A 13,036-nucleotide genomic window follows, 5' to 3' on the forward strand; every position below is an offset into this window, starting at 1 on the left:
GTGTAACCTCCAGAACTCTTTTCATCTTGCAAAACTGAAACTCTGTCCTGTGAGGCCGTCCCTCTGTTTTCCCTCCCCTCTCAACCGCTTGCAACCACCCTTCTGCTCTCTATGAATTTGACTGCTTCAGAGACCTCATATAAGTGGAATCCATCATACAGGATTTGTCCTTTTGGACTGGCTTATTTCCCTTAGTGTGTCTTCAAGTTCATCTGTGTGGTAGCATGTGGCAGAACTTCTTTTCTTTTTTAACCTTTCTTGAGGTATAATTGACACATAGAGGGGAGAGCGTAGTTTCCCCGTGTGCCCCCCTCCCCCCCACCCTGGCACAGCCTCCCCCAGTGCCAACATCCTCCATACCAGAGAGGTGCACTTGTTCTAACAGGTCAGCCTACACTGCCACACCATTATCATCCCATAATTCACATTGTGGCTTACTGTTTGTGTTTTCGTTCTATGGGTTTGATAAATGCATAATGACATATTTTCTACCATTTATAGTATCATACGCAGTAGTTTTACCACCCTACAGAATTTGTGCTCCGCCTTTTGATTCTTTCTTCCCCCTCATCCCTGGCAACCACCGATTCTTTTACTGTCTCCATAGTTCTGCCTTTTCCAGACCTTTCATATAGTTGTAGTCATACAATATGTAGCCTTTTAACATTGACTTCTTTCACTTAGCTATGCATTTAAGGTTCCTCCATGTCTTTTCATAGCTTAATAGCTCATGTCTTTGTAATGCTGAATAATATTCCATTATCTGGATGTTCCACAGTTGATTTATTCATTCTGTTGAATGGATATCCACCTACTGAAGGATATTTCAGTTACTTCCCAGGTATAACAATTATGAATATGCTGTAAACATCTCTTAACAGGTTTTTTTGTGTTTTTTTTTTTGTGGACAGAAGTTTGTAACTTCTTTGGTAAATACCAAAGACCACAATTACTGGATTGTGTGTTAAGAATATATTTAGTTTTGTTATAAACTTCCAAACGATCTCCCAAAGTGTCTATACCATTTTGCATTCCCCCCATTAATAAATAAGAATTGCTGTTGCTTCACATCCTAACCAGCATTTGGTAGTATTGGTGTTTTGGATTTTAGCCATTCCAGTAGATGTATATTATTATCTCACTGTTTTAATTTACAATTCCCTAATGACATGATCGGACATCTTTTCACATGCTTAATCTGCCATCTGTATAACTTTTTGGTGAGGTGTCTGTTCAGGTCTTTCGCCATTTTTTAATCAGGTGGTTCATTTTCTTATGGTTTAGTTTTAAGAGTTCTTTGTATATTTTGGAAAATAGTCCTTTATCCAATGACTTTTACAGATAAATTCTCCTAGTCTGTGACTCGTGTTCTCATTATCTTCGTAGAAAGTTCTTTTCATAGAGCAGAAATTTTTAATGATGTCCAGCGTCTCAATTATTTCTTTCGTGGATCAAGCATTTGATGTTGTCTGTAAAAAGTCATCACCATAGCAAAGGTCACTTAACTTCTCTCCTATGTTATTTTCTAGGAGTCTTATAGTCTTCCATGTTAATTTAGGTCTATGATCCATTTTGAGTTAATTTTTGGAAGGGTGTAAAGTCTGTCGAGAGTCACTTTTGACATGTGATGCCCAGTTGTTCTAGCACCATTTGTTGAGGAGACTCTTTTGGCTCCGTTGTATTGCCTTTGCTTGTTTGTCAAAGATCAGTTGACTGTATTTATGGGGATCTATTTCTGGTGTCTCTATTCTGTTCCATTGATTTGTTTGTTCTTTCACTAATTCCACATTGCTTTGATTACTGTAGCTTTAATAAGTCTTGAAACAGAGTAGTATCAATCTTCCAGCTTTGTTCTTCTTCAGTGTCATGTTTGCTATTCTGGGTCTTTTACCTTTCCACATAAACTTTAGAGTCAGTTTTGATATTCATAAAATAACTTGCTGGGATTCCAATTGGGATTGCATTGAATCCATGGGTCGATTTAGGACATCTTGACAATATTGAATCTTCCTATCCATGAACATGGAATCTGTTTCTATTATTTAGTTCTTCTTTGATTTCCTTCATCAGAGTTTTGTAGTTTTCCTCAAATAGATCGTGCCCATATTTTGTTAGATATATACCTAAGTATTCTGGTTTTTGTTTATTGGTTTTTTTGTTTGCCTGCTAATGTAAATGGCATCGTGTTTTTGTTTTTTTTTTAATTTTTTTTTTAACGTTTATTTATTTTTGAGACAGAGAGAGACAGAGCATGAATGGGGGAAGGTCAGAGAGAGAGGGAGACACAGAATCTGAAACAGGCTCCAGGCTCTGAGCTGTCAGCACAGAGCCCGACGCGGGGCTCGAACTCACGGACTGCAAGATCATGACCTGAGCCGAAGTCGGCCGCTTAACCGACTGAGCCACCCAGGCGCCCCTTTGGCATCATGTTTTAAATTCAAATTCTATTTGTTTATTGGTATATAGGAAAGCAATTGACTTTTGTATATGAACATATGTATGTTTGCTTCAAAAAAATTTTTAAGGATAACACACTTCTGTAGGTTGAGGGGGAAGAGGGGACAGATTAAAATTGCCATAGAAGTACAAACCTTTATGTTACTACTTTATAAATTACCGCATCATGGGGCACCTGGGTGGCTGAGTCGGTTGAGTGTTGGACTCTTGATTTTAGCTCAGGTCATGATCTCACAGTTCGTGAGATAAAGCTTCATGTCAGGCCCTGTGCTGATAGTGTAGAGCCTGCTTGAGATTCTCTCTCTCCCTCTCTGCCCCTCTCCTGCTCTGTCTCTCTCTCTCTCAAAATAAATAAACTTAAAAAATTACTTTATCATATCAAGGTTTATAAGAAGCACAGTTTTATAAGCAGAAAGACCATTTTAAATGATTTATTTTTGGGAAAAATAAAGCTTAACTTCCATTTGTCTGAAATACAAAGAAAATGTTAAGTATTCATTTACTTCCTGTTTTTTTTTAAGTTTATTTATTTTGAGAGGGAGAGAGAGCGAGAGAGAGTGCGCATGCGCACACACGCAAATGGGGGAGAGGCAGAGAGAGAGGGAGAGAGAATTCCAAGCAGGTGCCATGTTATCAGCACAAGCCCGACACGGGGCTTGATCCCACAAACCAAACCATGAGATGATGACCTGAGCTGAAATCAACAGTTGGATGCTTCACCAAATGAGCCACCCACATGCCCCACTTACTAAGTGTTTTTATGTCTACAATTTCAAATGCGAGTCATCAAGATCTTTAAAGTATCTTTTTATTGTTCTTTAAAGTATCTTTTTATTATTATATGTGATATCAAGAGTACTTACAGTTTTGTGACCTGAGGGATAAAATTAGCACAGTGAATTTCTATCAGAATGGTTTTACATCAGGGAAACATTCTACCATTTTTTAGGTCATATTTGAATGGTGCTTTCCATTTCCTACGACTTGGTGTGGTGAGGTATGTAGTGAAATTGTAGCCTTCCTCTGCTCTTGAGGAAAATATTGCTTAGTATAAGCATTGTGTTATATTACACACTGAATTCTGTTCTTTGCCTTTTCTTCTGACAGTAAATCTTCATGGAGGAACACGGAGTGACCCAAACTGAACACATGGCTACCATAGAAGCCCATGCAGTTGCCCAACAAGTACAGCAGGTCCATGTGGCCACCTACACTGAGCACAGTATGCTGAGTGCTGATGAAGACTCTCCTTCTTCTCCTGAGGACACCTCTTACGATGATTCAGACATACTCAACTCCACAGCGGCTGATGAGGTCACCGCTCATCTGGCTGCTGCAGGTAATGTTGTTTGGATCAGATGCTCTTTATTTTTCGCTTACCTCTGGTATTGTGCATATCTGAAAGGGCCTAGGATGCAGGCACTCTCACATACGTCTCCATATCATACCTTCATGATTTTTTCTTTTAAACCTTGCTTGTGCTTGTGTTATACTGAGACTGAAGCTTTAGAATCATACACTATTAACGATATGACTGTTTTTGTTTTTTCATCCATTCCAGCAATCTTTTGACTTTTTAACTAAAGCACTTAGTCCATTTACATTGAATGTAGTCACTGGTATATTTCGATTTAAATTTACCATGTTTATTGTATGCTTTCTCTTCATCCCACTTATTCTTTGTTTATATTTTCTTCATGTTTTGGAGGGACTGGAAAATTTTTAATTTTTTTTCTTGTCAGTTTGGAAGTTATACATATTTTCATGATGAGTGGTACCCCTAGAAATTATAATACATCTTTAACTTATTTCGAAGTCTTCTGTAACTGGTACTTTTGTCCTCTTAGGGATAATGCAATTTTCTTGGAACACTCGGATTTTATTCCCCTGATCCTGACCTATATGCTCTTGTTGTTCTGTGTATTGATTCTTTGTATATTTTAAGCCACACAAGACATTATTTTTTGTTTTATCCATTGTTAGTGTTCGTTTTTTAAAAATTTTTAAGGTTTTATTTATTTGAGAGAGACACAGAGATCGACTATGAGTGGGGGAGGGACAGAGAGAGAGGGAAACACAGAATCTGAAGCAGGCTTCTGGCTCTGAGCTGTCAGCACAGAGCCCGACATGGGGCTCGAACTCATGGACCGTGAGATCATGACCTGAGCCGAAGTTGGAAGTTTAACCAACTGAGCCACCCAAGTGCCCCAATGTTCACTTTTTCCTTTATATCCAACTTGCCTTCTGAGAATTTTTCTTCTACTTAAAGATACCATTTAGTATTTCCTTCATCGTGGAAGTCTCTCAGTTTTATTTATTTATTTATTTATTTATTAACGTTTATTTATTTTTGAGACAGACAGAGACAGAGCATGAACAGGGGAGGGGCAGAGAGAGAGGGAGACACAGAATGTGAAACAGGCTCCAGGCTCTGAGCTGTCAGCACAGAGCCCGACACGGGGCTCGAACTCATGGACCGTGAGATCATGACCTGAGCCGAAGCCGGATGCCTAACCGACTGAGCCACCCAGGCGCCCCTCTCAGTTTTTATTTGTCTGAGAATGTTCTTATTTAACCTTAAGTCTCGAAGGATGTTCTTACTGGGTATAGAATTCTAGGTTGGTACTTATCCCCCCCCCCCCCATATTTAAGAAACTGTTTCCACTGTCCTGGCTTCCATCCTTGCTTTTTGGAATTCAACTTCTTTATTCTAACAGCTGCTCCTTTGAAGGTTATCTCCCACACAGACCCCACCTCCCACTGTTCTTAAGATCTTCTCTGTCTTTTGTTTTGTTTTGTTTTGGTTTTCCTGTGTTCAGTTTTTGTGCTATATCTGGCTCTGGACTTCTCATTTAATTGTTTAGGATTCTTTGAACATTTTGAATCTGTGTATTGATGTCTTTCATCAGTTCCAGAAAATCTTAGTCACTATAGAGTTTGCTTCAAGTTTTGCCTTTGCTCCATTCCATCTCTTCCTTCTATGACTCCAATTAAATATGTTAGTTTTTCTCATCGAGTCCTTTATGTCTCTCACCTTCTATTCTGTATTACTATCATTTTGTCTCTTTATGCTTCAGTCTGTGGACTGAGTTTCTTCAAACTCTCTTCCAGTTTATTAATTTTTCTCTTCAACTGTGTCTAAGGTGCTTTTAAATCTGTCCACTGAGATCACTGAGAAAGCTAATTTTAGTAATATAGTTTTTTTTCTTGTTTTAGAATTTCTAGTACGTTTTTTTCTCCCCAAATTTGTACTATTATAGTTTCTAGTTGTAGTAGAAAAAAAAGTTTTTTTATTCTCTGTGAGTGAAGTAAGCATCATGATTTTATAGTATATTTGGTAATTCTACTCTCTGAAGTGCCCGTGAGTCTTTTTCTGTTATAGGTTGTTAGTGCTATTTCTTGTTTACATTAGTTTTTCTCTTTATGTATTGGTTATATTTAAATGAATGCCGGATGGTGTGTTTGGAAATTTACTTTTAGAAATAATTTGGGGTCTAGAATAATATTATTGTCCTCTAGAGAGGATTTTTCTTTGCTTCTGCCAGATGCCTGAGGACACTAGAAATCCTGGATTATCTTAATCCAATTTAAGGTTTTGAGATGTTCTGGGCCACTAAATGACTTAAAGCTGGGCTATATTTTGTGCCATTCTCTTTGCTGTTTACATTGCATGTTAAGCACTATGTGGAAGACTCCATGTAAGCCATGCCTGGATGGGTTTGATACTGTATAAGGAACATTGATCTTATAAGATATTTAGGGAAAGCTGAACAGTAAATCAATTATCGGGAATAGCCAACATATTTCATCTTTTTAGTATTTGCTATGTTTAAAGAGAAGAAGACAAGTGTAATGAAAAACGATCTAATTACCATCAGTTATTATCCACTGTGTATTTCTGGAATTGTGATTTTAAAATAAAACTTAGTGGCAGGAACACATGAAATGTTTGCAAAATATATTTTTGAAATTTTTATACTTCCCAGAAGAGGGCATCCTAACATAATGAATCCAGGTCAACTTCTTTCCTAGGAAGGAAGATGCTTTTGAGACAGAGTTTTGCTACATTACTGTATGTGCTGAATTGTCATAGTGTTAAAATTAGGAAAGGAGTCTAATCTAACACTTTCATGTGGCAAATGTGGAAACTGAGGCCTAGCTAGTAGAGATGATATACCATTTAACCATTCAGCAGTTATTGAGGAATTACTGTATACTCTCTGTCACTATGTATAGCTGCTACAAACAAGACAGGCAGGAGCTTGCTCTTACAGTAGCTTACAGACCAGTGGTGGAGAGAAGGGTACAAATAATAAAGTAAAATAAAAAGCACTGAGGACTCTGGAGGAAATAATGAAGTAAGGTGAACGGAGAGGGAAGGGAAGCAGGTTGCTGCTTTTCTAATCCTATTCTTTTCTCTCCCTCCACTGAGGTAACCGCTATTCTAAATTTGATCTTTCTCATTCTCATGCATTTCTTTTATACTTCTGCTGTACACCTATGTATCAATAAATAATACTGAACCTGGTTTGACATGTGTTAAATTTTATATAAATGATATCATTTCTTTTTTTTTTTTAATTTTTTTTTTTAAACGTTTTATTTATTTTTGAGACAGGGAGAGACAGAGCATGAACAGGGGAGGGTCAGAGAGAGGGAGACACAGAATCTGAAACAGGCTCCAGGCTCTGAGCGGTCAGCACAGAGCCCGACGCGGGGCTCGAACTCACGGACCGCGAGATCATGACCTGAGCCGAAGTCGGCCGCTTAACCGACTGAGCCACCCAGGCGCCCCTAAATGATACCATTTCTAATCCTCTCTCTGTGTAACATTGTTTATTCAGTTGTTTTTTTTTTTGAGATTCTATTCATATTGATAATGTGGCAGTTTTATTTTAACTGTTATTTGGTATTCCATTCATCATCTAAATACGTCATATATCATTATAACATTTAGGTTGTATAAGTTTTTGCTATTACAATAGCTGCAAATGAAAATTATTTTGTGTTTTCTTGTACAAATTGTGAGAGTTTCTTTTGGCATTGGTTTTCAAACTCTCGACAGTTCCCACAGTGATACATTTTACATTGTGATCTAGGAGAAATGAATGCACATATAACTGAGTAAGTTTCTCATGGAGTAACACCCCTCTGCAAGTGACATGCTCTCTGATATGTTCTAGAATCTTTCACTTCATTCCATTTTATTTTAAAAAACACAAAATACAAAAAAAAAAACCAAAACAAAAAACTGAAATTACTCATGAACCACCAAAGAACAGAAACCTGCAGTTTGAAAACAATGCTGAAGGGTATACCCAAGAGGAGAATTAGAGGGCAAAGATGGGCACAGTTTCAGCTTTACTAAATGTTCTAAATGTCTTTCCGGATCGTTGTATGAACTTACATTCCCACAAACAATGTGCCTTTTGCTTCCAATCCATACCAGATTTGGTATTGCCAATCGTTTTTTGGTTTTGCCAGTTGGATGAATATGAAATATCTCGCTGTTGGTTGAATTTACTTGTGTCTGAGCAAGAGGCTCCAGACAGTGTAGAAAGACAAGATAGAGCACCATTTCAGATCTTTTTTGACTATTCACTTTTCTTCCTGTGCACATTTCCTATTTATGCCTTTGTCCATTTGGGTTATCGTTTTTTTTTCCTATTGATTTGTAAGAGTTATTGACATAAACTTAATACTGTTCTTCTCTTGATAATATGCATTGCATTTATTATCTTCTCCCAATTTGTTGACCACCCCTTTCCCTCAGTTTTTATTATTTGTTTTTGTCCATAAAGGTTTTAATTTATATTATTGTGAAATTTATCAGCTTATCCTTTTGGAGTCTTATTTAAGGAATTCTTAACCCTGAGTTTATAAATGCTCTACAACAGTGTATTATGGAAGTTATGAAGATTTTTACTATGTTGGGTTTTTAAAAATTTTTTTCTGATGTTTATTTATTTTTGAGGGGGGTGAGAGAGAGCACGCACGTGCACGCACACAAGACGGGGAGGGGCAGAGAGACGGGTAGACACAGAATGTGAAGCAGTATCCAAGCTCAGAACTGTCAGCCCAGAGCCTGATGCAGGGCTTGAAACCACGAACCATGAGATCATGACCTGAGCCAAAATCAAGAGACATTCAACTGACTGAGCCATCCAGGCACCCCTGTCCCAGTACGCTTTTTTTTTTTTTTAATATTTTAAAATGTTTATTTATTTTTGAGAGAGGGACAGTGTGTTAGCAGGGGAGGAGCAGAGAGAGGGAGACACAGAATCCGCAGCAGGTGCCAGGCTCTGAGCTGTCAGCACAGAGCCCGGTGCGGGGCTCGAACCCATGAACCACGAGATCATGACCTGAGCTGAAGTCAGACGCTTAACCGACTGAGCCACGCAGGTACACCCCAGTACCATATTTTTAATAATTCATCCTTTTCCCACTTTGGTCTTCTGACACAAGATGTGTGTGAACTCTTCATTAAGTTGCATTGGTTTATTTGTCTAGCCTTCAGGCAGTTCTACACTGTCTTAATGACTATTGCTTTATAGTAACTACTTTATAGTAACTACTGATATTTGATAGGAGTGCACCTTTTAAAATTCTTAAAATTCTTCACAGTTATTCTGGCCGTTCTTGGCCTTTTGCATTTCCATTTACATTTTAAGATCAATTTATCAATTTCCACAAAAACCCATACTGGGACTTTTATTTGAATTGTATTGAATTCATAAATTAATTAAGCATCTTTATTCTTAATAGCCTAAAACTTGAAATTCCCTGAGTGTCTATCAGTAGGGTAATGGATTAACTATGACTTATTCATACTATGGAATATTACTTATCAATAAAAAGGAACAAACTACTAATACATATAACAGTGTGGATGAACCTCAAAGACATTATTCTAAGTGAAAGAAACCTTACACAAAAAAGTATATTCTGTATGATTTCTATTTATTTGAAGTTCTAGAATAGGCAGAATTAATATAGGATGATAAAAATCAGAATTGTAGGTACTTTTTGGGAGATTGGATAGGAACTGACTGGGAGGGGACATAAGAGAACTTTGTGTAGCAGTGGTATTATATATCTTGATAGATTAGTTATCATAGGTGTGTACATTTTTCAGAATTGATTGAAGTTACACTTAAGATTTTTACATTGCAGTATATGTAAATTTTACCTCAAAAGAAAAAATTATAAACAAATATAGAACTCTAGCCCATGATTTTCCTACTGAATACTTAGGAGAACCATACATGCATCAGAATTTAAAAAATGATATGGGTAGAGAGATGGATGGGGGCACCTGGCTGTCTCATGCTCAGTCAGTAGAGCATGCAACTCTTGATCTGGAGGCTTGTGAGTTCAAGCCCCATGTTGGGTGTAGAGATTACTTAAAAATAAAACAGTCTTTAAAAAACTTTAAAAAAAAAAGATGGATAGATGCAGATAGTAAAATATTAATAGTAGAGTGTAAGTGGAAGATATATGAATATTTGCCATAAAAATCTTTCAACTTTGCTCTGTATTTGAAAGTTTTAGTAATAAAATGTTGGACTCCTACAACTCAATAGAATAAAAACAAATAACCTGATTAAAAAATGGACAGGGGCGCCTGGGTGGCTCAGTTGGTTAAACAACCAACTTCAGCTCAGGTCATGATCTTACAGTTTGTGAGTTTGAGCCCCGTGTCGGGCTCTGGGCTGACAGCTCTGAGCCTGGAGCCTACTTCAGATTCTGTGTCTCCCCCTCTCTCTACCCCTCCCCTGCTCACGCTGTGTGTCTCCCTGTCTCTCAATAATAAAACGTTAAAAAATTTTTTTTTTAAATGGACAAAGGACTGAAGTAGACATCTCTCTAAAGAAGATGTACAAATGGTCAACAGGCCCATGAAAAGATGCTCAACATTACTAATCATCAAGGAGATGCAAATTGAAACCACATGAGATATTACCTAACACCTGTAAGGATGACTCTTATGAAAAAAGGCGGGGGGCGGGGGGGGTGGGCCTGGGTGGCTCAGTCAGTTAAGCATTTGACTCTTGATTTTGGCTCAGGACATGATCTCATGGTTCATGAGATTAAGTCCCCCATTGGGCTCTGTGCTGTCAACACAGATATTCTCTCTCTCTCTCTCTCTCTCTCTCTCTCTCTCTCTCTCTCTCCCTCTCTCTCTCTCTCTCCCCCTCTCCCTCTTGTGCTGTCATAAATAAGCATTTTAAAAAAAACAACAAAAAACAGAAGATAAATATTAGCAAGGATATGGAGAAATTGGAACCTTGTATGCTGTTGGTGGGAATGTAAAATGGTACAGCCTCTGTGGAAAACAGTATGAAGTTTCTGCAAAAAATTAAAAATAGGACTGCCCTTGGGGCGCCTGGGTGGCGCAGTCGGTTAAGCGTCCGATTTCAGCCAGGTCACGATCTCGCGGTCCGTGAGTTCGAGCCCCGCGTCGGGCTCTGGGCTGATGGCTCGGAGCCTGGAGCCTGTTTCCGATTCTGTGTCTCCCTCTCTCTCTGCCCCTCCCCCGTTCATGCTCTGTCTCTCTCTGTCCCAAAAATAAATAAAAAACGTTGAAAAAAAAAATTAAAAAAAAAAAAAAATAGAACTGCCCTATGATCCAGCAGTTCCACCTCTGGATATCTATTTGGAAGAATTGAAATTAGGACCTCGTAGAGTTATTTGCATTCCCATGTTCATTATTCACAATAGCTAAGTTGTGGAAGGAGTTCAGATGTTCACTAATAGATGAATGGCTAAAGAAAATGTGTATATCTGGAAGGGGATATCTTTTTAAATGTTTTTTTTTTTTTTAATTTTTTTAATTTTGAAAGAGGGAGTGTGTGTGCAAACAGGTGAGGGAGGGAGGGAGGGAAGAAGGGAGAGGGAGAGAGAGAGAATATCCCAAGCAGGTTCCGTGCTGTCAGAGCACAGCCGACAGGGGGCTCTCATGAACTGTAAGATCATAACCTGAGCCAAAATCAAGACTTAAGCTTAACCGACTGAACCACCCAGGAGCTCCTATATAGAATGGAATATTATCCAACCGTTAAAAGGAAGGAAATCCTGCCATATGGCAACAACATGGGTGAACCTTGAGGGCATTATGCTAAGTGAGATAAGCCAGTTACAGAAGAACAGATCCTGCGTGATTTCACTTATATGAGGTATTAGTCAAACTCGCAGGAACAGGGGTACAATGGTAGTTGCCAGGGACGGGGGTGTGGAAATGAAGAGTTGTTCTTCAACAGGTGTAAAGTTTCAATTATGCAGGATGAATAAATTCTAGAAATCTGGCGTACAAAATAGTGCCTATCTTATACACTTAAAATTTTAATATGGTAGATTAAAAAAATAAAATTAAAAAAAGGAAGAGCATCAGAGAAGGAATAAATGAAGATAAAATTTTTAAAAAGTTAATATGGTAGGTCTCATGTTCAGTGTTCTTATCACAATTAAAAAAAAATAAAATGCTGGATAAATGCATCAGTAAGATTTTTTCATCTATCAGCTGTTTATGTTGGAAAAGAAGGTAAAAAGGATGAATTTATTTTTTGACTTGCTCTGGGGCTCTTTAGAGGAATTTATTTAAGTCAGACTGATTATACTACTAAATAACATGTAGAGAGATTTGTCTAGATTTTCAGGGAGGCTTATTTAAATATTTTTTAATGTTTATTTTTGAGAGAAGGACAGACAGACAGAATGTGAGGAGGGGAGGGGCAGAGAGAGAGGGAGACACAGAATCTGAAGCAGGCTCCAGGCTCTGAGCTGTCGCACAGAGCCTGACGCAGTGCTCAGGCTCATGAACCGTGAGATCATGACCTGAGCTGAAGTCAGATGCTTAACTAACAGCCACCCAGGCACCCCCAGGGAGGCTTATTTTAATTGAGCCACTTAGAACATATATAACACATATGCCAGTATAAATGTGAGTAAATATAATTTTCATTTTAGCTTTTTATAGGGTTTACAAAAAAAAGATAAAAGTGGATCATCTGCTTAAAAAAAGAAAAAAAAATGGAATGTCCTTGATATATTGAGGTCCCATGGATCAGAGACTCCAATAATTCCTTAGGGCCTACGCTTCATTTTAATCTCAGGGCAAGCCAGACCAACTTTTATTAACATGCTTTCCTTAAGAGTGGCATGGTTGTCATCTCTTTCCTGCCAGCGTCAGGTTTTTTGTGATCAACAACTCCATTTTAGGCACATTTCTCAGATATGTAAGGAAAGAATATCCAATTAAGATAATTTTCTTCCAGATATTCCTCATACAGGTGTTGTTACTGTTTGAGATCCAAGTATGAATGACTGTCTCTGACTTCTTTAACTTGGGGTAATGGAAAGAGGGGCACAGGGATGGCAGTGAGATTTGAAATCTGTGACTTTGTTTTCTTTTGGCAAGCTCTTCCTCTCAGTGCTGCAGTTTCATCTGGCACCTCTGAGAATATTGCCTCAACAGTATGGGCATGCTGGCAACCAAAACATGATGTAAAATTTAGCTAGTGTATGGTCGGGAGGTGTTTAAGCCCATCACTTTTTTAGATTCATTGTTTTATTGGTAAAT

At 38.0% G+C, this 13,036-nt stretch overlaps 1 protein-coding gene across 5 annotated transcripts in view; it reads left to right on the forward strand.

Moving 5' to 3' along the window:
* NRF1 (nuclear respiratory factor 1) overlaps window positions 1-13,036 on the forward strand; it is a 142,856-nt gene that overhangs the window by 47,285 nt on the left and 82,535 nt on the right. For all 5 annotated transcript variants that reach the window (XM_042924387.1, XM_042924388.1, XM_042924406.1 and 2 more), the window contains exon 2: window positions 3,565-3,796. In XM_042924387.1, coding sequence (XP_042780321.1) covers window positions 3,574-3,796 — 223 coding nt within the window. In that variant the 5' untranslated portion in view covers window positions 3,565-3,573. The remainder of the gene's footprint in view (window positions 1-3,564; window positions 3,797-13,036) is intronic.

The sequence above is a fragment of the Panthera leo genome, chromosome A2 (assembly GCF_018350215.1).
Source record: "Panthera leo isolate Ple1 chromosome A2, P.leo_Ple1_pat1.1, whole genome shotgun sequence".
Classification (NCBI taxonomy): Eukaryota; Metazoa; Chordata; class Mammalia; order Carnivora; family Felidae; genus Panthera; species Panthera leo.